Source organism: Capra hircus, chromosome 29 (assembly GCF_001704415.2).
Source record: "Capra hircus breed San Clemente chromosome 29, ASM170441v1, whole genome shotgun sequence".
Taxonomy (NCBI): Eukaryota; Metazoa; Chordata; class Mammalia; order Artiodactyla; family Bovidae; genus Capra; species Capra hircus.
In genome coordinates, this window is record NC_030836.1 from 36,502,004 (window position 1) to 36,528,667 (window position 26,664).

The window sequence follows — 26,664 nt, forward strand, 5'->3', positions numbered from 1 at the left end:
GAGGGATCGAACCGAACACTTCATCCTGTCCCTTGGCACAGCCAAATCAGTCCCCAGGGAAGTGGCCTTCTGGCCAGCCTCTAGCGAGGAGGCGCTCTAGGATCGGGATCCGCGGGGCACTAGGACCCGGCGGGGCCGAGGGGCAGCCCGCGAGCCGTGCTCGCTCCCTCCCACCCTCCTGCTCCAGCTCCGGCTCCCGCTCCATTGTCTGGGAACTGCAGCCGCGGGGCGGGCGGACCTGCGGACGGGCAGGCAGCACCGGGGATTCACCCTGCCGGGAGATGCCGGGCGGACCGTGGCCACCTGAGCCGCCCGCCTAGTCCCCGCCTTCCTTGGGAAGGATGTGCGCCTGGATGGCGGGGCGCGCGGCCGCGGCTCCCCGGGGGCCCTACGGCCCCTGGCTCTGCCTCCTGGTGGCCTTCGCCCTGGACATCGTGAGAGGTCAGCGGGAGGGACAGGGCGGGGCGAGGGGCAGCCGGGCCCAGACTGAGGCCGGGGACGAGGGATGCTCGGGAGCCGGGAGTCTATGAGTTCTGGGAAGAAGCCCCGAGCCGGGTCGCCCGGCAGCGTGTCCTGAGGGTGGAGAGGTCTCACCCCCGGGATCTGGCCCCCAGCCGCGGGCCTCTGTTGCTTCTCTCACTTGCATAACCTGGCAATTCCTTCCTGGTCCAGGACCAGCACGGTCCCCGGGCTCTCGCGCGTCATCCTCCCACCCTTGCCGAGTCCCCGCACCTTCCGCGAGCTTTCCCTCTAGCCGGGACGTCTAACCTGGTTGCCCCCTGCCCCGCGCGCACCAACTCCCTAATTGGCCGTCCAGAGAGCTGTAGCCCTGTGGCTCCTAGCCTCCTCCCCTCTGCGCAGGACCTGAGAGATCCTCATTGCCTTCCCCCTGTGCCAAGGAGCTCTCTGACCTTGGAGTCTCCAGGGGTTGCCCCATCCGTGCCTTCCTGAGTATGGGGATCCCTGGAGGAGGCGCAGAGTCTCCCCTGGACCCCAGGGGGTGGGAGTCAGACTGCCCCTGGTGTGGACTGAGGCTGCTAGGTGGATGATGCCAGAGAGAGCCGGCGGGGGGTGGGGGCAGGGAGGAGGAGGATAGTGAGACATTTTCTGCCCCCGCCCCCCTCCCTCACAAGGGAGCTGAACTCTGAGTGATGGGAGTCCGTGGGAGTCAGGCCACAAGAGCATGTTGTAATTATCCAGGCAGTGGAGTAGACAAGAGGACCAGAAGCCAGGGTCTGACCCCAGGGAGCCACAGTCACTCACCTGTTACACTTGGGGAGGGGGGAGTGAAGCTTCTCACCACAGGGTCTTGAAGGAGGTTGAAACCATCCAGTCCCCCAGCCCAGCAGTGGAACTGAGAGTGAACTGGCTCTAGGGCTCCTTTCAGCCACCTGCTCCCCTCCCTGGGGACCCAGCAGGAGCCCTAATAACCCCTCACACAGAGAGAAGAGGAAAGGCTTGTCACATCTATTATGCAGCAGCAACAACTCCCCCTCCAGACAGTGTGCCACCGGTTTACAAAGCCCTCCCCTGGCTGTCCTGTCACCAAATGCTCCTTCTACAGGTGAGGAGCATACTGACCCAAGCTTCTCAAGGCAGAGTTAGGATGTAAATGCAGGTCTCCAGGCTCCCAGAGGGCTTCCCTTGTGGCTCAGCTGGTAAAGAATCCTCCTGCTGTGTGGGAGCCCTGGATTGATCCCTGGGTTGGGAAGATCCCCTGGAGAAGGGAAAGGCTACCCACTCCAGTATTTTGACCTGAAGAATTCCATGGACTATAGTCCATGGGACCGAAAAGAGTCAGACAGGACTGAGGGACTTTCACGTCAGGTTCCCAGGCTCTCCAGGAATGGGGGATTCTGGGAAGAGTGTGACAAGCCCCCTGGTCAACAGACAGGAAAACTAAATCAGAGGAGGCAGCCAGGGTGAGAGGGCAAGCAATCAAGGAGGGCTTTCGAAAGAAGGAGGCAACATTTACTCTTGGCCCTGAAGGAGGAGGGAGGCGAGGACAAGAGACCTACAGTCTAGGGAGTGAAGCCCGCAGGGGCACAGTGGAAAGCAGCCCAGGGTGGAAAGAGGAGGGTGGAGAGACAGGGTGTGTAATGGTGGGTGGCTGGGCTCTTTGACTCCCAACTCTACCACACTCCAGCTATGGAACCTCAGGCCAGTCCCTGAACCTCTCAACTTCATTTTCTACGACCATAAAATGGCATTAATAGTAATAAACCTAGTTCTCAGAGCTATTACAGAACACGGAAGCGTTCACATATGCACAGCATTTAAAATAGTAACTTGCACACAGTTAACTTTCAAAAAATTATTATTAGGGCTAGCTAGTAGTCAGTTGATACAAACCAGATATGCTCTGAGGGGCCCTTTGCCCTTCTGAGTGTTGACTACTTTGACTCTCTCCCCAGGCTTCTGTAGGGTTCCTGCCCCCTACCCCATTCTGGGCTTGTACTCCAATACCCGGTTGGGATGGCGTAGAAAGGCGCAAGTTTGGGAAACCAGTGCGAGGTTGCCATGGTGATGACACAGTGGCAGCAAGGGTGGATGCCCAGCCAAGTCTTGCCAAGGACCCAGGGGCAGAGGAAGGGTCTCTAATTCTACAAAGCTCACCTCGTCACCATCTTTTATTATCACATGGACCCTGTCTGGGGAGGGCTTGGTGTCACACAAATGCCTTGGTGTCAGAGGGCAGGTAGGTAGAGGGCAGGAGCGATTCGGGGAAGAGGAGACATTGAGAAGTTCTGCTGGTGGGAGGAAGGCCTGGGTCTGTGGAAGACAGGAGTGACTCAGAAGCTGGCAGTCAGTCCTGGATGGAGATTCAAATCCCAGCCCCAGTTACCTGTGAAATAGGGAGACTCCCCCTTCCAACATCCTGGGAGAATGGGACTCACAACCCTTTTCTTCCTCCACTGCCCACGACTGCTGTGCCCTGGGACAAAGCTGGGTTCAGCCCCTGCCTGCTCTGAAGCTGCCACCACCTCTACCCCTTCTCCCTCCTCAGTGGACTGTGACCAGGATCCCCTGGACCCAGTCTACCTGCCGGCAGCCCTGGGACTCCTGGATGCCCCTGAGCACTTCCGTGTGCAGCAGGTGGGCCGCTACCCCCCTGCCAACTCCTCTCTGGGCTCCCGATCTGAGACCTTTCTGCTCCTGCAGCCCTGGCCCAGGGCCCAGCCACTTCTCCGGGCCTCCTACCCACCCTTCGCCACTCAGCAGGTAAGGAGGCGCCACCAGAGACTCCTGGGCTACCGGGACTCAGAGCTGAGGTCTGCTGTGTGTGACTCAGGGCCCTTCCGCAGCCCGAGCCACGCTCCCCCTTTTCCAGAGGGGGAGAAGTAGACCCATCAAGGCTCTCTCTTACTAGCCTGAGATTTCGCTTCCCCCCACCCCCTGTTTTGTTGAGCACCCCCGTTCTCCCTCCAGGTGGTCCCTCCTCGGGTCACTGAGCCACACCAGCGGCCAGTCCCATGGGACGTGAGGGCCGTGTCAGTGGAAGTGGCCGTGACTCCAGCAGAACCCCACGCCCGTGTCCTCTTCCACCTCAGAGGGCAAGATTGGCCCCCAGGGCCTGGCAGCCTGCCCTGTGCCCGGCTCCATGCCACACACCCGGCAGGCACTGCTCACCGAGCCTGCCGCTTCCAGGTGAGTGGGGGCCCCAACCTGGGTTAGCCCTGCTGCTGTCCCTGCCAGAGGGTGATCCCAGAAAAGGAAAGAGAGGGCTCACCACTTCTGGGAGGCCACCACTTTTGGGGGTCACAGACCACCTGATTCCATGTTATTTGGGGCCCCTTGAGAAGTTCAGTCCATTGTACATGACTTTTGGCAAGTCACTTAATCTCTCTGAGGCTCAGTTTCTTCATCAGTAAAATGAGATAATAGAAATTCTTACCTCATATGGAGCTGGAATAAAGAAATGAGATGAGGACTTCCCTGGTGGTCCAGTGGTTAAGACTCTGCCCTTCCAATGCGGGAGGCACAGGTCTGATTCTTGGTCAGGGAACTAGGATCCCACATGCTCTGAAGTGTGGTGCAGCCAAAACAAAACAGAAATAGTAATTAAAAAAAAAGAAAAGAATAAATGAGGTGGATGCAAGAATAGCTTTTGGCCCAATGCCTGGCGCGAGAGCAATCCCTCAGCGAGTGTTTATATTATTGCTGGTATTGCTTCTATTGTTGCACTTTCCCCTCTTTGGCAGCCTAGCACGGGATTCCACTGAGGAGAGGTGTTCTGTGGGCTGTGGGTTCTGAGAAGCCTGAGCTGTAGTCAGGGCAGTCCTGGGGCATGATCAGGGGGAGGTGTTGAGGCTGGTTCACTTTGGAATAAGAATGTTCCCAAAGGTAGAAACATGGCCAATGGGACGTGTTCTAAGACCTAGCCTGTCGTGTCGCCAGCTGGCTGTGTCCCCTGCTTGCGTCTCTGGCCCATGCTGGCCCTGTGTCCGTGGACCGCTCCAGCTCTGGGTTTCCCACCAGAGGATGGGTGCTGGGGCTCCCCTCCCCAGCCACTCTGACCATGACTGTTGTGTCTTGGCAGCCATCCCTGGGTGCCTGCGTGGTGGAGCTGGAGTTCCCTTCACACTGGTTCTCCCAGGGCTCGGCCACCCGGGCAGAGCTGGCCTACACGCTGGAGCCAGCAGCTGAGGGTCCTGGGGGCTGTGGCCCCGGCGGGGAGGAAGACCCCAGGGAGCAGGCCCTCCCAGTGGGCAGTGTGGAGCTGCGCCCAGCGGACCCCCCACAGCACCAAGAGGTGCCCCTGGATGAGGCAGTGACTCTGCGGGTGCCTGACGTGCCTGTGCGGCCCGGCCAGCTCTTCAGCGCCACCCTCCTGCTTCGGCACAACTTCACAGCTGGTGTCCTGACCCTGCGGTGAGCTGCCTGTGTCCCTGGGGATGGGTCAGAGGCAGGGAACCTCTGCAGGAAAACTGGGCAGGTGCCCCCTCTTCTTGGGTTCCTTATGGAATCCCTGACCTCTGCGAAACATGGGTCCATCAAACCCCCTCCAGGCTGGGCACTGGTAGCAGGCAGGACCCTGCCATTGGACAGGACCTTGAACTTGTAATTGGAAGTAGGAAGCTCCCCTCCCCCCAGCACTTTTCCGAGACTCCCTGTAGGAGTGCTACATTTGCATGCTACAGCTCTGGGCTAAGGTTGCCATAATTGTGTCTCCAGGGAGGAGAAACAGGAAGAGGACTTAGAAACTGGGATGTGCAGTGCCTGGGGGTGGTTAATGCTTGGATGCCCCAGGAGAGGTATTTGCCCCAGTCCCATTCATCTACATCTTTTCCCGCTGGCCACCCTCACCATGGTCCTTAGCCTTTGGACAGAGTTGGTTCCTTCCCATAGAAAGGCCCTCCTTTTCATGTCCCTTTCTTTAGGAAGTCCTCCCCACTCTGCTCCAGCCATTCCCCCACCCCACTGTTACTGCTTGTGTGTGCCCCACCCCTGTGTCTCCTGCTCTCTTCTGCTTACTGGCACCATCATTAGATCTTTCCCAGACTCTTAAAAGATGCCAACCCCTGTGTCTCCACTCTGGATCTCAGGATAGAGCAAGGCCTGGTTCCCCCCCAGCCCTGAGGGATCCCTAGTGGTAGGGAAGGGGGCTGCATGGACATGGACTAGATCATACCATACCCAGCTCTGCAGGGGCAGGGGTTAGAGGGTGGAGGCAGGGGAAATTCATCTTGTCACCAGGAAAGCTTTTTAAAGAAAATGGTATCTGTGTTGCTGGAGGCTTGAAGAATGAGCAGGTGAAAAGAGGAAGGGCAGGGACTTCCCTGGTGGTCCAGTGGCTAAGATTCCATGCTCCCAATGTAGGGGGCCTGGGTTCCATCCCTGGTCAGGGAGCTAGATCTCTCCTGCCACAAGTAAAAGAGATCGCAGGCTGAAACTAAAGATTCCACATGCTGCAATGAAGATCGAAGATCCTGCATGCTACAATCCAGAACCCGCTGTGCTGTGCTTAGTCACTCAGTCCTGTCCGACTGTTTGCAACCCCATGGACTATATAGCCAGCCAGACTCCTCTGTCCTTGGGGATTCTCCAGGCAAGAATACTGGAGTGGGTTGCCATGCCCTCCTCCAGGGGATCTTCCCAACCTAGGGACTGAATCCAGGTCTCCCACATTGCAGGCAGATTCTTTACCATCTGAGCCACCAGGGAAGCCCAGCTAAGATCCAGTGCAGCATAAATGAATAAATATTTTTTTAAAAAAAGAATTAAGGAAGGAAGGGCAGACTAGGCTGAAGGCACAGCCTGAGCAAAGGCTGAGAGGCAGGAAGGGGCATGGTGGATGTGTACTTTGGGAGCAGCTGAAGCTAAGGGCGCAATGAAGAGATGTCACAACTGAAGAAGAAACTGGACCGACCAACCCTGGAGGGCCTCAGATGCCAGGTTAAGACTTGACCTTGTGGGCCGTGGGGAGTCATAAGTGCTCTATGAATGAGGAGAGCTGTGTGACAGACAGGACCTGCATGGAGATGGGTCCCCCTGGGTTGGAGGGTGGTGACGAGAAGATTCAGACCAGAGCTCCTTATCTTCCTGCTCCAATCCAGCCCGCACTTCAACATACACCACCCCACCCCTGACAAATTGTACCTATGTCCCCTCCTCCAGGATCAAGGTAAAGAAGGGGCTGCACGTGATGGCTGCCCGCCTGGCCCAGCCCACCCACTGGACTGCCAAGCTGGACCGCTTCAAGGGCTCCAAGCACCACACCACGCTCATCACCTGCCATAGAGTCGGGCCAGTGGAGCCAAAGTCCAGGTGGGTACTTTCTTTCCATGAGGGGTAGCGTGGGGGAGGGATGGTCCTAGAGTGCAAGTGGGCAGATTTACGGGGCTGGAGGGGAGGAGGCTGCCATGCGGCCCCCTGTATTCGCATGTAGTCAGGCACAAGAGCAGCCTCCTTCAAGGAAGCAGCACAAAACAGATATCTTTTCTTCACTCAGCTACTATATATCCATCTTTTGGCACATGCCAGGTACAGTGTCTGTGAGTCTTATTCCAGGTGACATCAACCTGTCCTGGCCACCCAGTCACAGTCCTCACAGCCACTACCCCACCTCCCACTCCCACTACGTGTATCCATTTTTCCAGGCTGTTAATACTGCTAGCAAGCACTCAGATTCTCTTTGTTCTGGCCAGCAGCCCCCTTGAACTGTCCGAGTTCCTGTGGGTGGACTTTTTGGTGGAGAATGGCACTAGTGGGGGTGTGGCGGTCACTCGCCCTGTTACCTGGCAGCTGGAGTACCCAGGCCAGGCCCCCGAAGCAGAGAAGGACAAAATGGTATGGGAGATCCTGGTGTCGGAGCGGGACATAAGAGCCCTCGTCCCACTGGCCAAGGTAAGGGGTCCGCAGCTCTTCCTGGCCAGGCTGGGGGCATGAGAGGTGGAGAGCTTGGGGCTGAGCCTCTCCTGCACCCCCAGGCTGAGGAGCTCGTGAACACAGCACCATTGACTGGAGTGCCGCGGCGTGTCCCTGTGCGCCTTGTCACCGTGGACAGTGGCGGAGCTCTGGTGGAGGTGACAGAGCACATCGGCTGTGAGTCGGCCAACACACAGGTCCTGCAGGTGAGTGGCATGTGGGGGCTGTGCCTGCTTGATGCACATGCAGCGTCCCTCCTTCCCCACTCAGGTCCCCAAGAGACCAGCTTCTTTTTCTTTACTTCAATCTTTTGGCCACGCTGCACAGCATGTTGGATCTTAGTTCCCTGACCAGGAACTGAACCTGTGGCCCCTGCATTGGCAGCATGGAGTGTTAACCACTGGATCACCAAGGGAGTCCCAGAGGGCAGCTTCTTCTTGATACCAGTGACCTCATGAGGGGAACCACAGCTTTGGTCCCACCAACTCTCCCCAGAGTCAAGTGGGAGCTGTACCACCCCAAAGCCCCCAACTCAGGCATTTTCCCATTCATTACTGCATTGGCAGATGAACTGACATGGGAGGGTTAAGAGCATGTACTTTACAGTGGGAAAGTTTTCGTTTGAAACCCATCTTTGTTATCAACTAGCTGTGTGACTGTGGGCAAGTCTCAACCTCTCTGAGCCTCCGTTTCCTAAGTTTTAAAATGAAAATATATTTTAAGGATGTTGTAAGAATTAAAAGCACTTTAAGAGGGACTTCCTGGGCAGCCTAGTGGGTAAGACTTCTCTTTGCAATGCAGGGGGTGTGGGTTTGATCCCTGGTCAGGGAGCCAAGATCCCACATGCCTCCTGGCCAAAAAACCAAAATATAAAACAGAAGCAGGATTATAACAAATTCAATAAAAATTTTAAAATGGTCCACATCAAAAGAGAAAAAAAAAAGGCACTCTAGGACTGTATTCAGCAAATCAGGGGCTGAAACACCAGCAGCTCCTGCTGTTACATTTGTTGTTGTTGTTCAGTCGCTCAGTCGTGTCCAACTCTCTGCCACCCCATGGGCTGTAGCACATTGGGCTTCCCTGTCCTTCACTATCTCCCAGAGTTCGCTCACTCATGTCTATTGAATCAGTGATGCCATCCAACCATCTCATCCTCTGTTGTAGAATGATAAAATAATGACAACTATCATTATTGGAGCCTTGAAATAATCTGTGAGGTTAAAAAAAAAAAAAAAAAGGCAGGGCAACGTTCCCCAATCAAAGTTCTAAGTGGGGGAATCCCAGAGACTTTACTTCCTAAATCCTGGCTGCCTGAGTGAAGGTGTCCTTTGCTACCTGTGCTAGGTAGCATTATGTAAATGGTTCCTACCTGAGAGTCCTTGGGTGGATAGGCCTGCCTTGCCCTCAGCCTTTCTCTACCACAGCACTAATGAATGAGGAGCCAAACTTGTGCATTCAAACCCTTACCAATTGGGGTAAAGATTTTGTTGTATGCAAAATGCCAGTTTCCCCAACAGCTCCAGGTAAACTCAGGGAAGGGCGGTACCTCCCTGGGCAATGGATCTTGGCTGCATGGGAAAATCTCAGGGAAGCCATACCTTATTAGTAGAATACAGAATGAATTTCAGCCTTACTCTTTCTTACCGGCAGGAGTCAGGAATACTCTCTGGTCTGCATCTGTCCGCTGTGGCTAAGCCCACCCCCTGCCCTCTGCCCTTCCACAGGTGTCCGAGGCCTGTGACGCTGTGTTTGTGTCTGGCAAGGAGAGCCGGGGCGCTCGGGGGGTGCGGGTGGATTTCTGGTGGCGCCGGCTGCGGGCCTCCCTGCGGATGACCGTGTGGGCCCCGCTGCTGCCCCTGCGCATCGAAGTGACTGACACCACCCTCGAGCAGGTCCGAGGCTGGAGGGTACCCGGCCCAGCGGAAGGGTGAGTGGAGCCCTGGGAAAGCTGGCTGACCTTGGCAAAGTCCCTCTGGGACTGCGCGTGCTGGGGAGCGGGGTGGGATACCGCCATAAACCCGAATTGGAGTGTGAAAAACTGCCCTGTGGTCTGCGGTTCCTTCTGCCCCTGCCTGCCCTTCACACAGCCTCTGACAGCCGTTTATAACTGCTGACCTCCACTCCTCTCCTCCTTCCCTGCCTCTTTAATAGTACATATCACTTATAATATACCGCGTGGTCAGGTTAATCTTGTTTGTGATCTGACAATCCCCCTCTGCACTCCTTCCCTCGAAGGTGAGGGCTTTGTCTATTCCGTTCCCTGCTGTGTCCTCAAGATAGCACCTAGCTCAGTAAGTATTGAGGGAATCCCCCCAGAGCCCAAGGGTGAGGGGGCCTCAGGCCTCAGGAATCTGTCCTCCCAGGTCCTCTAGAGATGGAGCACTCGTAGGTCTCCAATAACAGAGCGTCCCTCGCCTCAGTTCAGTTCAGTTGCTCAGTCGTGTCCGACTCTTTGCAGTCCCATGGACTGCAGCACACTGGGCCTCCCTGTCCATCACCAGTTCCTGGAGTTTACTCAAACTCATGTCCATTGAGCTGGTGATGCCATCCAACCGTCTCACCCTCTGTCGTCCCCTTCTCCTCCTGCCCCCAATCCCTCCCAGCATCAGGGTCTTTTCAAATGAGTCAGTTCTTCGCATCAGGTGGCCAAAATATTGAGTTTCAGCTTCAACATCAGTCCTTCCAATGAATATTCAGGACTGATTTCCTTTAGGATGGACTGGTTGGATCTCCTTGCTGTCCAAGGGACTCTCAAGAGCCTTCTCCAACACCACAGTTCAAAAGCATCAGTTCTTCGGTGCTCAGCTTTCTTTATAGTCCAACTCTTACATCCATACATGACTACTGGAAAAGCCATAGCCTTGACTAGATGGACCTTTGTTGGCAAAGTAATATCTCTGCTTTTTAATATGCTGTCTAGGTTGGTCATAACTTTTCTTCCAAGGAGTAAGCGTCTTTTAATTTCATGGCTGCAGTCACCATCTGCGGTGATTTTGGAACCCCTCAAAATAAAGTCTGTCACTGTTTCCCTCGCCTCACGCATAGTCAAAGAGTTCCAATTAGGAGCCAGAGGGGACTGGAGCGCGGCGTCAGCAGGTGGAAGGACCTGACCACTGAGGCGCGACTGTGGGCGGGGCTTGGATAACCTGCCCCCCCCCAACCTGGAGGCGGGGCCTCTCGTGGGCGGGGCCCTCGGCCAGCGAGGGGGCGAGGCCCGCGCTGACGCCCCACCCCCGGGCTGCCCTTTCCCTCAGGGCGCAGGAGCCAGAGGCTGCGGGGGTAGAGGAGGCGGAACGGCGCGCCCGCGGCTGCCGCCTGCTCTACCAGCGTGCCGGCGTGCGCTTCCTCGTCCCCTTCGCGGCCCATCCGCTGGACGGCGGTCGCCGCCTCACCCATCTGCTCGGCCCGGACTGGCTGCTGGACGTGTCCCACCTCGTGGCGCCGCACGCTCGCGTGCAAGACCCGCGCGTAGCCTCGCTGGAGGGAGGCCGGGTCCTGGTGGGCAGGGAGCCCGGTGTCACCTCCATCGAGGTGAGCAGACGCCCCGAAAAGGGTGTATGGAGGTGACGCCCAGAATATTAATGGGCAGGTGCGAAGAGTGTCAGAAAGGCCCAGAGTGCACCTGGGGAAGTATGAGCCCGGGGGACGGGGGATTGGGTCAAACGGGGGTGAAGTCCTCAAAGTACGAAGGGTGGGGGTCGGGTGTGTGTGGGCCAGGTCTTGAGAGAGGAGGAAACTGTCCCTTAGGAGTGGGATTGTGGTCCAGGTATGTATAGGGTGTGTGGTTGGGGTGCAGAAATTGGGAAAGCTGCCTAGCTCATAAACCAGATCCCTCCGTAGGGGTGCTGGGCTCTTAGAGGGGAGAGGCTGTCTGTGGATGATAACTCTCCCCCACTTCCAACTCCCTCTCACCCTCAGGTGCGCTCCCCATTGTCTGACTCCATCCTCGGGGAGCAGGCACTGGCCGTGACGGATGACAAGGTCTCGGTGTTGGAGCTGCGAGTGCAGCCGGTGATGGGCATCTCACTGGCCCTAAGCCGGGGCACTGCCCACCCTGGGGAGGTCACAGCCACGTGCTGGGCGCAGTCCGCCCTTCCCGCCCCAAAGCAGGTGACACGCTGCGGGGTCAGGGGGTTGAGGTCGACATCTCCAGCTGAGGGTTGATAACCAGAGGGATGGGAGGTACCTCCACCCTTCACCTTAGGGTTTTCAGGATGAGGACGGACTCCCTGTAAGGTAGTGAGCACTCTGCGGCTGGCGGTGATCAAGCAGCGGTTGGCAGGAGTGTGGCAGTGGGAGGTTATTAGAGGGCTCTAACTGAGGACTCTCCCGATGACTCAAACCCCGGGCCAAGTAGCAAACAGGTGATTGACGCATGTCCCCTCTCTCCCTGTGTCTTGTCCCTCTCTGCCTGTGTCTGTTTTCTCTCTGGTCTCTTCTCCTCCTCCGTGTGGCCTGTGTCCGTGGGAGTGGTCTCTGTGTGCATGCGTGCGTGCGTGCCCTCGCATGTCTCTGCCCGTGTCTGTGTGCCCTGCAGGAGGTGGCCCTCTCCCTGTGGCTGTCCTTCTCTGACCACACCCTGGCCCCCGCCGAGCTCTACGACCACCATGACCTGGGACTGTCCGTCTCGGCCGAGGAGCCTGGTGCTGTGCTGCCAGCTGAGGAGCAGGGTGCCCAACTCCGGGTGGTGGTGAGTGGGGCAGGCACTGAGGGGCTGCCCCTGCACGTGGCTCTGCACCCCCCGGAGCCCTGCCGCCGCGGCCGCCACCGTGTGCCCCTGGCCTCCGGCACTGCCTGGCTGGGGCTGCCCCCTGCTCCCACCTCAGCCCCTGCCCTCCCATCCAGCCCAGCTCGGAGCTCATCGCCAGCCCCAGGGGCCAGCGTGGGTGGAGGACGGTGGGCAGCAGGCAGTGTGGGGGGCAGTGGGGATGTGAGGGGCAAGTTCGAGCAGACAGAGGAGGAAGCTGGGAAGGAGGAGGCAGAAGCTAGGGAGGAGGAGGAGGAGGAAGGAGAGGAGGAGATGGTCCCCGCCCCTCAGCGGGTCACCGACCTAGAGCTGGGCATGTATGCCCTTCTGGGCATCTTCTGTCTGGCCATCCTCATCTTCCTGGTCAATGGCGTGGTCTTCGTGCTGCGCTACCAGCGCAAGGAGCCTCCCGACGGTGCCATTGACCCTGCCTCCCCCCAGCCCCACAACTGGGTCTGGCTGGGCACTGACCAGGAGGAACTGAGTCGCCAGCTGGACCGGCAGTCCCCTGGCCCACCCAAGGGGGAGGGGGGCTGCCCCTGTGAGAGTGGGGGAGGAGGGGAGGCCCTGACCCTGGCCCAGGCTCAGGCCCCTGCTGGGGGCACCACCAGCTCCTCGGGCACCCCCAGCTCCTCGGGCACCCTGGCCAGGAAGGAAGCCGGGGGGCGGAGGAAGCGCGTGGAGTTTGTGACGTTTGCGCCAGCCCCCCCGGCCCAGCTGCCCGAGGAGCCAGTAGGGGCTCCGGCCGTGCAGTCCATCCTGGTGGCGGGAGAGGAGGACATCCGCTGGGTGTGTGAGGACATGGGGCTGAAGGACCCTGAGGAGCTGCGCAGCTACATGGAGCGGATCCGGGGCAGCTCCTGACCCTCCCAGCCTTCCTGGCCCGGCGCCGTGGGCCTCCAGCCCAGGCAGCCTCCCGTTCATCTTCTGGTGCTTGTTGATCTGAGTCCCTGCCTAGTCCCTCGCCGGGACTCCCACCCAGGCCCCCTCTACCCTGCCCCTTGTCATGGACCGTGGTCATGAGGAAGGGCTCGTGGCCCTTATTTATGAGAACCATTTCATAACCTAACGTCGGAATAAACTGAGAAGGAAACTCCAGCCGGGGACTGCCACTGTCTGTGTTGGGGGAAGAGAGGCGAGGGTGGGGGATGGGGGCCCTGTTCAGCCACTGTCCCTCCTGGGACAGCTTTGTGGGGCTGGGCCCTTGGCTGCCCTCTCATAGCGATCAGCGATTATGATGAACAGCAGGGCTGCGGCAGCCTGAATGCCGGCCAGCAGGAAGAAGTAGAGATCCATTCGGCATTTGTTGATGTTCCCTGGAGAAAGGAGGGATTGGCTTTTGGGTCAAGGTGGGGCTTTCAAGGCGCTGGCAGCTGAAGTCACAGTGGGCAATGGGTGGGATCTGAACACACTGGGCAGGTGGTCCTCTAGCACTGGGCTGCCCTGGGTGTTTCCTGTGGTGTCTACAATGTCCTGTTAGCTGGCTGTTCTTTTAGGGCCTTAAAACAGACCAAGAAAGGTGACCCTTAACTAGACTGGCAGGGTTCCAGAAGCAGGAAGGCGCCTTGGAGGTCTGCTGAGTTCATAGACTCCTTTTTGATAGTTAGGGTCATGGAGGCCCATGGAGGGGAGGCCATGCTGTGGGCAGTGGGCTAGGTTTGGGCTCCAACCCCGTTTTCCTGAGTCTAATGTGCCATTTCCTTCTGCCTGGGGTCAAAGCGCTTAGCAGTTGACACCCCCTTTCTAAGCCTCCTTCCAACAGTGTCCCATTCCCGGGGAGCCCCCCAGACTCACCAGTATCCTCCGGGCAGTACAGCCAGCCCCTTGGCAGTGACAGTAGTGCCACCAGGCTGGAGCCCAGTAGCGAGCCCACCCCGGAAAGGCAGAAGAAAATGCCCATCAAGGCACCCTGCATGGAGCGTGGGGCTTCTGAGTATGCAAACTCCAGGCCTGCAGAGAGGGAGGAAGGATTACCCAAGGGGCTGGGGAAGGAGCAGAGAACTGGGCCACAGCCCCCAACCCACCCCCACCAAACCCCACTCCTGGCCTCCCCCAGATGGCCCCTTGACTCTGCCTGGCTCATCTTCCCTGTCTGAACCTGTCCTCCTAGCTGCTCCCACACTGCTGTCTCCCCTCTGCCCCTTCCTCCTGGGTCTCCCACCTCAGTGATGGCACCGCTGAGCCAGCCCAGTCTTCACCCTCTCTCTCCTCCACCCTCTCTGCCCAGCTTTCACATCATCAACACATCATTTTGATTCAACCTCAGAAGTCTTCCCAAAGCCTGTCCCTGCCCCTGTTCCCTCTGCCCTGGGCCACATGAACAAAGGAACGGCAGAGAGGACCCCCGTCTGCCCAGGAGCCTTGGAGAGGGACTCGGAGGAGATGGCAGTTAGACTGGAAGGGGAAGTCTAAGTCCCCTTAGACTGAAGGGGAAATGGGAGTTCATATCCAATCTGTGAAATAGGGAGGTAGAGGGGACAGCAAGTGCAAAGACACAGAGGGTGGGGAACACGGCACCAGGGGGACTGGGGGGAAGTTGGTATGGGAAGTGTCTTATTCACCTCTAATCCCCACTGGAATTAGTGCTGACAAGTCCCCACTGGGTGACTGCAGCCCTGCTCAGAAGATCCTGCCTGCCTCCACGAAGACAAACTCCAGAGGCTGAGCCCGTGAAACCTCTTAGTTCAAGGCACCACCAGGCAGAGCCCATCACTTGTGCAAGAGCGGGGGAGGGGTCCAGAGTACCTGCGATGCTGGCAAAAATCTCACTGATCCCGATGAGCAGGTACTGAGGGGTCTGCCACCAGATGGACAGTGGTGCTGCGTAGTACGTGTCCTGCCCAATCTGCTGGGACACTGTCTGGTTGTGACTGATGTATTCTAAACGCTTCATCTCCAGGATTCCTGGTGGCAGAGAGAAGGAATACAGTCAGATCCACTGTAGGCAGCTGGTGCTTAGTCTCTTCAGTCACGTCCAACTCTTTGCGACCCCTGGACTGCAGCCCTCCAGGCTCCTCTGTCCATGGGATTCTCCAGGCAAGAATACTGGAGTGGGTTGCCATGCCCTTCCTCAGGGAATCTTGCCAACCCAGGGATCGAACCCATGTCTCATGTCTTCTGCACTGGCAGGCAGGTTCTTCACCATTAGCACCACCTGGGAAGCCTTTAGGCAGCTCTGTCCATGACAGAGCTTGGCAGGTAGTGGGTATTCACTAAGTAGCTAGTGATTGACCAGGCATCAGGAAAGGAAATTAATACTGGCCCTCCAGCTATTCCCTTTTTGCCTTGGCTGCTAGAAAGCTCAGAACTAGGTTTTGCACTCAATAACAGTAACAGCTCTTATTAATTGAGAGCCTGTTATGGGTGAGACACCTAGGATGCATTCTTGTAAATGAGAAAGAACTTCAAGCAATCAGACCCAAGTCACAAGGCTGACAAGTAACTGGGGCTGCGCTTGTGCCTCATTGTGTCTGGTTTCAAAGCTGGCCCATTGCCATGATATCACATGACTCCTCTGCGGCAGCATCAAGTATTACAGTAGCATTTCTAACCTGGCTTTCAAGTTTATTTTCTCTCCCTTCATTGCTTAGGAGACAGCTGTGCTCTGATGGAATGAAAACCATTTATGTAATTAAGTGACTTGGGTTCCAGTCAAGGCCCTGCCACTGGTTAGCTGTGTGACCTTGGGCCAATCACTTAACCTTTCTGAGACCCAGTACTTTTATGCAAGAAGCTCAGTGGCAATAAATCCACCTGCAATGCAGGAAACTGGTTCGATCCCTGGGTTGGGAAGATCCCCCGGAGAAGGTATTGGCTACCCACTCCAGTATTCTTGTCTAGAGAATACCACAGACAGAGGAGCCTGGCACGCTACAGTCCATGGGGTCACAGAGTCGGATATGACTGAGCGACTGAGCACGCACGCAAGAATGAAAAAATCCCAGGATTCTTGTGAGGGTGATACAGGACAAAATTTACCAAAGTACCTAGTTGAAAAACAATCTAGTTTGGTTTTCATCCTTTCATCCTCAGTAAACAAACACAATTCTGTTTACTGAGCTTTCATTCCTCTGGCTCCTACTTATGATCCAGGCATGGTGCTAAGTGATTTACTAACTTCATCTTGTTTAATCCTCACAACACTCCTGTTAGACCACATTCCATGAGGGCAGAGTCCAGGCCCTGCATAGTGTCTGAATGAATTACTCTCTCCTTTTTAAAGATGAAGTTCAGAGACACTAAGAAACTTCAGGATCATTATGTCACAAAGTGAAAGGGCTGAAGTCAGTACGGTAGCATGCAAAGCTTCTTTTATCAGAGCCCTTTCTTGTAAGCAACTTCGCAGCTTCAAATCCTTTTGAAATGGAAGAAGGAAGAGAATAAATGGTAAATACTTTTTGAAAAAAGTCCCCCAACCACTGAACAGCTGTGTGTCTTTGGAAAACACGTTCTACACACTTACTGAGTACCTATGTTCATTATATATGTTGTTCAGTCGCTCAACAAAGTATGGGGTCTTTGCGACCCCATGGACTGTAACCTGCCAGGCTCCTCTGTCCATGGGATTCTCTGGGCAAGAATACTGGAGTGGATTGCCATGCCCTTCTCCAGAGGATCTTCCTGACCCAGGGATCAAACCTGGGTCTCCCACATTGCAGGCAGATTCTTTGCCATCTGAGCCATCAGAGAAGCCCTCATTATTCATAGCAGTGAATAAAAAAAAAAAATTTCCCTGCCTTCAGGGGGCTTACATACCATTGGGGAGAATCTTTTTTCCTCTCTTGACCTGAGCTTCCTCATCTGTCAAAAATGAGAGGAGGCTGGATTCAAGGAGGAGGGTCTCTTTCAGCTCACATCTTCCAGAAACCAAGACTGGCACCCACAGGTGGAGGGTGTACTTGGCCCAGACCCACAGCTCCAGCATCAGCCCCTGGGGGAACCAGCCTCCCTCCAGCCCCAGACAAAGGCCATCCCACTCCCCCAGGCCCTACACTGCACCTGCCACAATGACTGAGGTGAAACCAAAGAACATCCCCAGCGCCATCTTCTGCAGAGCCGAGGGAAGCAGCTTGCAGCGCAGCAGTAAAGGGTCAAGCAGGTGGTCCTTTACAGGCACCAGGATCAGCAACACTATGACATTGGCCAGGAGCAGCCAGGCTTCTGGAATCTGCAAGAAGAAACCAAGAGGGGCAGGTGAGCAGAGCAGAAGGAGCTCTGGACTGGAGTCGGCAGACCTGGACTCCATCCAGACTGTCCCTGCGTGACCCGGAGTCAGTCTATTCCCCTCCCCTGAATGCACACTCCTTGGTTGTGCAATTAGAGGACGGATTAGATCAGGGATGGCAAACAGCTTCCTTTAACTTCTATCAGTTAGCTGTGGCTGCCTGGAACATTCATGGGTTCAGCATGAAAGAATGTCGAGATTGATTAGTGATGTCTGCCATGGGCAAGGAGTGAGGTTTAGTAGCAAATATTCAGTTAGCCAAAAAGTTCATCGGAGTTATTCTATAAGGTGTTACAGAAAAACTTGAATGAACTTTTTGCCCACCTAATATGTCATTTATCTGCCAGTTCTGAAGAGTCTTTGATTTTAAGAGTCTCTGGGATGGCAAGGAACTCATTTGCAAAGTCCTGGTGCAAGGCAGAGATCTGAGTATCTGGAGGATCTGACGCAAACTGGGCAGTGAGGCCCACTTCAGAGCAGCAGTGGAGTGAAGCTGGCCTGAAGTCTTATACAAGCTACAGCTGAGCTTTGGGGCAGGATGCCTGGACCTCCAGGTGCATTTCCTATATTCAGGGATGCTCTGCCACTGGGGGACGGGAGTGTGGAGGCCGCTTCAGTCTTCCTTTTCTCAGACTAATCCCCCAGCCCGGCCCGAGATTGGGGCTGAATGCACGTGTCTCTCACCTTGTAGATACTACCCTGGGCTCTCAGAGTCTCAGATCTGTTGGTAGGGCAGTTGGGGAAGATATTCGGGATTTGGAGGTGAAGACCTTGCAGGACGTACGTGGACTGCATCTGCCGAGAGAGATAGAAGTGAGGCTGGAACAGAGCTGGCCACCTCACCTCCACCCCAGGACACTCCCAGCTCCAAGTCAGGCACTCCTCTGCAGTAGCACAGGGCGGCCAGGGAGCTGTCCCCTTTCCTAGTCTCAGGGAGAAGAGACCACATCACCCTCCTCGCTCCTGGGGAGCTTCCGTCACTCTGCTCCCAGGCCTGAGGGCTACGTACCCAGCTTTGCTCCAGAGCTGGGGTCCCAGCTGGTCTGGCTCATATTCATGTCTCCAGGGCCAGCATAGAGTACTCGTGGATAAATGTTTGTTGACATGGGTAAGATAATGACATGGCTGGCCCCATGGGGAGCTCTTATCTGACACTGAAGCCAAGCTGAGTCACACAGATTGACACAACTGGGGATGCGTAGCCACTGATCCACCAGAGTGTCCTTGGACACAGTGGCAGAAGCAAACTCCAGGGGGCTCTGCCATCCCAGGTGTTACCCTATTAGTTGCTCTGTGAGGGAGGGGGATCTGAGAGAATCCCACAGAAGGGCCAAGAGGCAGCGGAGGGCCCTTGTGTTGACCAAGGCAGCAGCTGTTTGCTGACTGGTATGGAAGGATGTCAATGTTCTAACAAATGGTGTGACTGGGGCTCACCGTGGACACACACGTCCCATCACAGACAGTTTCTGCCTCTGTGCTATCCCCAAGTAGCAGGCGGACCCTGAATGACCCCCATCTTCTGCATCTAGAAACAAGATTCCTAGAGAGCAGATGTGGGAGGCAATGACTTTGGGGCCTGGGGCTTAGAGATTGGGGTTAGCTGCCCACCCTCCACATACTCACACACTTTGCGGGGCAGGAGGAAGCAGTGGTTCTCAAACCTCGCTGAGAGTTAGCATTATCTGAGAAGTTTATTACACTAGAGACTCCCAGGGCAATTCTCTTTCACAAATCTGGGGGTGAGACCTAGGGATCTGTATATTTTTTAAAAACTCTGCAGGGGATTCTGAGGCAGAGCCAGGGCTGGGAACTTCTGTTGCAAAGCACTCGAGGTGCTGAGCTTGGCTCAGACTTGCTGTAGGGTCTCAGGTAACTGACCCACCTTCTCTGGGCCTTCATTGCCAAGTTGGAGAATCAGAATGCTTCAGAGCTGTCTGAGCCTCTAGTCTAACATGAGAAACTGAGGCTGGGAGGGATGGGGTGATTTATTCAGTCACTGGGCCTCAGACCCGTCTCCAGAGCTCCTTGTGCACTCAGTGAATTTAATTATTGGGACAGCTTTGCATCAGGGCCCACCTGGCTGCTACAAGCCAGCAGTTCACTTTGTGAGGCTCTCTCCCTGCAGTTCAGAGTAGGCGATGGCACCCCATTCCAGTACTCTTGCCTGGAAAATCCCATGGACGGAGGAGCCTGGTAGGCTGCAGACCATGGAGTCGCTAAGAGTCGGACACGACTGAGCGACTTCACTTTCCCTTTTCACTTTCATGCATTGGAGAAGGAAATGGCGACCCACTCCAGTGTTCTTGCCTGGAGAATCCCAGGGACAGGGGAGCCTGGTGGGCTGCCGTCTATGGGGTTGCACAGAGTCGGACACGACTGAAGCGACTTAGCAGCAGCAGCAGCAGTTCACTTTGTAAGCCCTTTCCCCATTCCACAGGGGAGATGGGGGGAGGGGCTGGTAGCTCAGATGGTAAAGAATCTACCCGCAAAGCAGGAGACGGGGGTTCGATCCCTGGGTCGGGAAGATCCCCTGAAGAAGGAAATGGCAACCCACTCCAGTATTCTTGTCTGGAAAATTCCACAGACAGAGAGGCCTGTGCCCATAGAGTCATGAGAGTTGGACATGACCTAGCGACTGAACCACACCACACTCATTCCATGTGCCCAGAGCATCTATGGTGAGAGATGAGACTACTAAGGGGCCTAGGGAGCTGTTTCTTCCTGAGTGAAAGGGCAGGGGTGCTGACCTGGAAGTATACCATCCAATAGGGCACCAAAGTCACCATGACGGGCAAGATCTTCACCAGCACCTGGAAGTTGGCGATGTCCTCTTTGGGGGAAGGGCCAGGCTGGGGCAACCTCTGGTCAGGCAGCAGCTGGGCACTGGGAGGGTCTCTAAGGGGCCAAAGGGGCAGCAGATTAAATGGCAGCTACTGTCACCACCACCATGGCTACCTTCCCACCTCCACCATCATCCCCTACTTTAATCCCCTTCCCCTATCACCAGTTATCACAGCCACCATCTCAGAAATCACTGCCCTCCTCTCCTCCACTCCACCACAGCGTCACTTTCACCGACATTATCAACATTTGCACCCCTACCAGCATCATTAGTACGGTGACCACAGTCACCGAAGCCATCCTCTCCACGGAGTTCTCATTGCTATCGCCATTAATTTTTTTTTGGTGTTGGCACTGCCACTGTCAATACGATCACTATCATCCCTGAAGCAGAGGTGGTGATCAAGACTCGTTCCATCCTAGAGCTTCAGCCTCTTGGGTCCTAGGGGAAGTAAGACCAGAGGCTGTGGCGAGCAGAGTCTTGGGAGATTTTTTGGCTCATAGTGTTGATTTGCTCAGGAGTCAGGGAAGCCCCCGTTCATGACTGACTCAGGGAAAGAGGCATTACAATTTGAGACACTCCATTTCCCCAGGTGTGGTCTCCAAGCCCATCCTCCTTAACAGGCAACGTGAAAGCCCTCTCCCTACAGACCAAGGAATGGAGAGGTAGGGGTGGAGGGAACATTATTAGGAGGCAGGAAAGATCAACCTTTACCCTTTGCCCTTTGTCTTGAGAAGTTTCTAATTCCTTTTCACCCAAGAGCCTTGGCTCATCCTTTGAGATGCCCAAAGGGACCATACCAGTGCAGTGTGATGGTCATCATGAGCTTCTCCCCTCCCAGTTTATGATGCCGCTTCTTGGCTGAGAGATGGAGTTTATCTGCCCTGCCCTTGAATCTGAGCAAGCCTGTGACTGTGGTAACCAACAGAGTGAGGAAGAAGTGATGCTCTGAAACTCCAAAAGGCCTTCAAGGGACACGAAGCTTCACTTCCTGCCCTTTGGGACATTTTCTCTTGGAATGCTTCCTTTCTTTCCTAGCCCAAACACCTTACCACCCGGGGACAAGGTCACACAAAGGGGAACCAAGGTGCGCTTGCTGACAGTCAACATCAACTGCCAACCAGGAATGTGAGCTGTCTTGAACGTTCTAACCCTTACAAGCCCCCAAGTGACTGCAGCCCCCATGGCATCACAAGAAGCAGAACTACCCAGGTGAGTTCAGTGAACCACAGGATTTTGAGAGGCAAAAAAGGTGGTTGCTTAAGACATTAAGTTCTGGGGTGGTTCGTTAGGCAGCAATGGATCATTCAAACAAAACCTTACAGCAATGTACCAGGTTGGGAGAAAGCATGCTGTATACCTTTTCTGTCTAGATTCCACTCTAGATAGGAGCTGTAACTGGGTCCACGGTCTAGAGACAGGTTTGCTTAGCATAAGTAGTCAATAAACTCAGGGAAGAGAGGGGCAAAAGGCAGCCGTGGTGCCGATGCAAGGTTATTCAGAACTTTCCTCCCTTCTTGTTTAGTTACTAAGTCGTGTCTGACTCTTTGCGACCCCATGGACAGCAGCATCCCAGGTTTCCCTGTCCTTCACCATCTCCCGCAGTTTGCTCAGACTCATGCCCATTGTGTAGCTGGTGATGCCATCCAACCATTTTGTCCTCTGTCATCCCCTTCTCCTCCTGCCTTCAGCATCAGTCCTTCCAATGAATGTTCAGGGTTGATTTCCTTTAGGATTGACTGGTTTGATCTTCTTGCAGTCCAAGGGACTCTCAAGAGTCTTCCCCAGCACCACAGTTCAAAAGCATCGATTCTTCAGTGCTCATCCTTCTTTATGGTCCAACTCTCACATCTGTACATGACTAATGGATAAACCACTATATGGATCTTTGTTGGCAAAGTAATGTCTCTGCTTTTTAATATGCTGTCTGGGTTTGTCATAGCTTTTCTTCCAAGGAGCAAGCATCTTTTAATTTCATGACTGCAGTCACCATCTGTAGTGATTTTGGAGCCCAAGAAAATAAAGTCTGTTGCTGTTTCCATTATTCCCCCATCTATTTGACATGAAGTGATGGGACTGGATGCCACGATCTTAGTTTTTTGAATGTTGAATTTTAAGCCAGCTTTTTCACTCTCCTCTTTCACCTTCATCAAGAGGCTCTTTAGTTCCTCTTTGCTTTCTGCCATAAGGGTGGTGTCATCTGCATATCTGAAGCTATTGATATTTCTCCCAGCAGTCTTGATTCCAGCTTGTGCTTCATCCAGTCTGGTATTTCTCATGATGTACTCTACATATAAGTTAAATAAGGAGGGTGACAATATACAGCCTCGATGTACTCCTTTCCCAATTTTGAACCAGTCTGTTGTTCCATGTCTGGTTCTAACTGTTGCTTCTTGGCCTGCATACAGGTTTCACAGAAGGCAGGTAGGGTGGTCTGGTGTTTCCATCTCTAAGAATTTTCCAGTTTGTTGTGATCCACACAGTCAAAGGCTTTAGTGTAGTCAATGAAGCAGAAGTATATGTTTTTCTGGAATTCTCTTGCTTTTTCTATGATCCAACAGATATTGGCAATTTGATCTCTGGTTCTTCTGCCTCTTCTAAATCCAGCTTGAACATCTGAAAGTTCACAGTTCATGTACTGTTGAAGCCTTGGCTGGGAGAATTTTGAACATTACTTTGCCAGCATGTGAAATGAGTGCAATTGTGCAATAGTTTGCACATTCTTTGGCATTGCCCTTTTTTGGGATTGGAATGAAAACTGACCTTTTCCAGTCCTGTGGCCACTGCTGAGTTTTCCAAATTTGCTGGCATACTGAGTGCAGCACTTTCACAGCATCATCTTTTAGGGTTGGAAATAGCTCAACTGAAATTCCATCACCTCCACTAGGTTTGTCCGTAGTGATGCTTCCTAAGGCCCACTTGACTTCGTACTCCAAGATGTCTGGCCTTGCGTGAGTGATCACACCATCACAGTTATCTGAGTCATTAAGATCTTTTTTGTACAGTTCTTCAGTGTATTCTTGCTACTTCTTCTTAACATCTTCTGCTTCTATTAGGTCCATACCATTTCTGCCCTTTATTGTGACCATCTTTGCATGAAATGTTCCCTTGGTATCTCTAATTTTCTTGAAGAGATCTCTAGTTTTTCCCATTCTATTGTTTTCCTCTATTTCTTTGCTTTGTTCACTTAGGAAGGTTTTCTTAACTCTCCTTGCTATTCTTTGGAGCTCTGCATTCAGATGGATATATCTTTCCTTTTCTCCTTTGCCTTCTGCTTCTCTTCTTTTCTCAGCTGTTTGTAAGACCTCCTTAGACAACCATTTTGCCTTGTTGCATTTCCTTTTCTTGGGGATGGTTTTCCTCCCTTGGGAAAAGAAACTGGTTTGGCTGACTTCTTAGTCTTTCTTATACTTAATATCAAGGTGGTATAGAATTCTGTCCCAGGTGCCTTCACTGGTACTATCATCTCCACAACCGCCAGCTCTGCTGCCATGATCAGCATTTATTGCCAGAAGTTATTGTCACTGATAACACCGTCATCCCTATATTCACCACTTCCATCACTGTCAAGACTGTTAACATCCGCATACTTTCTACAGTTAGTCCACTGTCAATATTACCACCCCCCTCATCTCCATCACCATCCTCAGGCATAGAGGTGCCCATCATCATGAAGGGCTACCACTGGAGCTGATCCAGAGTATCTTTAAACTGGACCACCTGGCCCCTCCCCCCAGAACCCCCTCCTCACCTGGCAGAGTGTCGGTGCCACAGTCGGGGACAGCAGTTTTGGAGAGCAAGTTTGAGCATAGAGGACACTTGGCTGCCTGTAGGCGGTTTGATGATGAAGCTGGGGGTGGCAAAGAGGAAGATGAAGAAGGCCAGGCCCACACAGCCCACAACGATGCTGTAGCCCAGCAGGAAGTTGATGTTCTGTTGGATAAAGGCCACCACCAGCAACGACAGCATGGCACCCACATTCAAGCTCCAGTAAAACCAGTTGAAGAAGCGGCGGCTGGCATGGCGGCCAAGATCCATCACCTGTCAGGCAGGGGTAAGAGTGAAGGCCAAGGAGGTGTGGTGGCACCCTGCCATGACATACTCTCTGTGACTGCATGACCCTCCTACAGAGACACTTCTTGCATCAGTGGGTGGGCATTCTGGCACTTTCCTAATCCCTGATCACTAAGTAGATGCCCAATAATATTTGTCAGATGAATGAATAAACCCTTCCCTTGGGAGTCACTTGTTAATGATAAGGACATTTTGGCGCAGCTGTTTCTTCATGCCCTTGACACACATTGCTTTTTTATTGTCACTGAGTGGTGCACACAACAGATGTCTCAGATGCCACTTTGTTCATTTCTAGCCGATTTATCCCTTTGTGTTTGAGCAGACCATAGTGTGCATGAAAAAAGGCAGTCAAGATCTCAAGTCTTCATAGTCAGAAAAAAGCCAGTCAAGATCTCAAGTCTTCATAGTCAGAAAAAAGCCAGTCAAGATCTCAAGTCTGCTCCACATTATTAAATATGATTCATGTGTATTACTGGAAGAACAAAAGTCCAATGGAGAATTTCCTCTGCAGTTTGGAGAGCAAATAGTGTTTTCAATTGTGCCCCCACCCCCACTTGCCTCCCAGTCAAACAAAGTTGGCATAATCAGGGAAAGCAGAAGTGATCCCAGACACAGCCCCAAGAGCAGACTTTGGCCTGATTTAAAAAAAAAATTCAGGCCCCTCAGCAAGGGCAGAAGGGCTGAAAAATCTTTACCCAGGATTTGGATCAATCTGCGACAGCCAAGCCCCAGGCCCACTTCCGGTCTGCTGGCTTGGGTCAACTGTACTGGCAGCTGTCCTGCTCCTAGATCCTGGTCCAGAATCTGACTCAGCAGGTCTGGGGCAGGGCCCGGACATCTGAAATCTGAAAAAGCAGTGAGCTCTGGAAGTCACCTCTCTAAATAAGCAATTCTGTAACCCATCACCCCTTCAACAACTCCCCAAATCTCAGAACCTATCATTCTTCTTCTACCCAGATATACATATATCCATTAGCTAAGCAGATTTTGTCAAGCTTTAACTTCTGTGATTGCACTAGGAAAAAGATAACTAGATATTTTGTTCCTTTTCCAAATGTAAGATTAGCGTTCACACAGATGCATTTAAAACTGCATCCCTTTGGCGATTTTGAGGGATCCTCTTGGCAATAAAGGGGGAAAGGCCTGTCCGCTCACTGAAAATCCTTGCTTTCAAGCAGAAAATCGAATAAGTCCCATAACGAGCAGTCACTCCACTTATTAATTGGATGTAAATGAATATGACAATTGCAACTCTAAGGGGAAGAGCAGACAGCCCCTTCAGGATATAAATGAGTTCTCCCAAAATGCACAGCCACTTTGTTGCGAATGATGGATGGCCCATTCTGAAACCTGCAAGTGTGTTAAAACACTTGGCTCCTGTGTATGGCTGTTCTGACAGATGATACCAACCCTTCCCACCCTCACTGCCCATCTGACTGTCCCCCTGAATTCTGCAACAGCCCCCTCACTGCTCTGGTGTGCCCACTCTTGTGACCCCCATCAACTGTCTACCGTGTGGCCAGAGCCATTTTAAAGTACTCAAATCTAATCATGTCCATCCCTGCCTCAAATCATTTTAGTGTTTCTGAACTGCCCTTGGGGTCAGGCCAGACCCCCAGGCAGTCTTCCAGCCTGGCCTGGCCCCACCCAAAGTCCATGTTGCCCAGTGGCCGAGCTTCTGAGAAGTCAATTCTGCCACCAAGAGGTGGGAGAGACAAGAGGCAGTAGATGGCTGAGGGCCTCTGGAGGTCAATGAGGTCAAGGCACAGGTTAAGGGCACTTGGGGATGGGGTGGGATGTCAGTGAAGAGGAGAGTTAAGGGAAGATGAGAGATTCCCAGTGGCAGATTGTGGGAGTCTCCTGGTCTGAAGGAAGGTCAGTTGGGGCTGGGAAATCGAGAGGGCTGTCCTGGGGGCACTGAATCCCCCATCAGCAAAGGAATCCAAACAGGCTGGGTGAGTCACTCCTTGGCAAGGACACTGGAGACTATGTTGGATGCTGGACTGTGGATGACAGCTGGATGCAATGATTCTTTCTAAAATGTCCCCTTTCTGATTGTAACACATGTAATTAAAGAGCATTTTAAAACAGACAGGTTAGAAAAAGTACAACTAACCAGTCCAGTGGCCTGTTCCCACTACTGTTCCGATTTTCCCCAGTTTCTTCCTTTTGTGGACACCTGGTCTTTTCATATGGCTGTGATCATATTCTGTGTGCAGTTCTGCATTGCTTTTGCTCATTGTAAGTGAGTTTTTTCAAATCATGTTACATATTTTTAAAAATTACCGTCTAATATCCCACTGAGTAGAGCTATCAAAATACAGCTGTGCTACTAGGTGTTTTTCTAGCAGTCATGTACAGATGTGAGAGTTGGACCATAAAGGAGGCAGAGGCCCCAAGAATTGGTGC

At 53.7% G+C, this 26,664-nt stretch overlaps 2 protein-coding genes across 3 annotated transcripts in view; one reads left to right on the forward strand and one right to left on the reverse strand.

Moving 5' to 3' along the window:
• On the forward strand, positions 180 to 13,213 carry TMEM132A (transmembrane protein 132A). Of its 2 annotated transcripts, none has more exons than XM_018043201.1 (11): positions 180 to 441; positions 3,008 to 3,222; positions 3,430 to 3,648; positions 4,541 to 4,872; positions 6,619 to 6,768; positions 7,149 to 7,347; positions 7,431 to 7,574; positions 9,093 to 9,295; positions 10,623 to 10,899; positions 11,287 to 11,478; positions 11,906 to 13,213. In XM_018043201.1, exons 1-11 carry the CDS (start codon positions 342 to 344, stop codon positions 12,977 to 12,979), a joined length of 3,105 nt encoding a protein of 1,034 aa, XP_017898690.1. In that variant the 5' UTR covers positions 180 to 341; the 3' UTR covers positions 12,980 to 13,213. The 2 variants fall into 2 exon arrangements, with proteins under 2 accessions (XP_017898690.1, XP_017898691.1); XM_018043202.1 differs by having other exon boundaries at positions 7,152 to 7,347.
• The window catches only part of SLC15A3 (solute carrier family 15 member 3), a 15,046-nt gene continuing 1,595 nt past the window's right edge, over positions 13,214 to 26,664 (reverse strand). The window contains exons 2-8 of the mRNA XM_018043203.1: positions 23,933 to 24,222; positions 20,087 to 20,234; positions 18,024 to 18,134; positions 17,114 to 17,282; positions 14,861 to 15,019; positions 13,910 to 14,065; positions 13,214 to 13,431 (exon numbers count right to left, since the gene is read on the reverse strand). Coding sequence (XP_017898692.1) covers positions 13,277 to 13,431; positions 13,910 to 14,065; positions 14,861 to 15,019; positions 17,114 to 17,282; positions 18,024 to 18,134; positions 20,087 to 20,234; positions 23,933 to 24,222 — 1,188 coding nt within the window. The 3' untranslated portion in view covers positions 13,214 to 13,276. The remainder of the gene's footprint in view (positions 13,432 to 13,909; positions 14,066 to 14,860; positions 15,020 to 17,113; positions 17,283 to 18,023; positions 18,135 to 20,086; positions 20,235 to 23,932; positions 24,223 to 26,664) is intronic.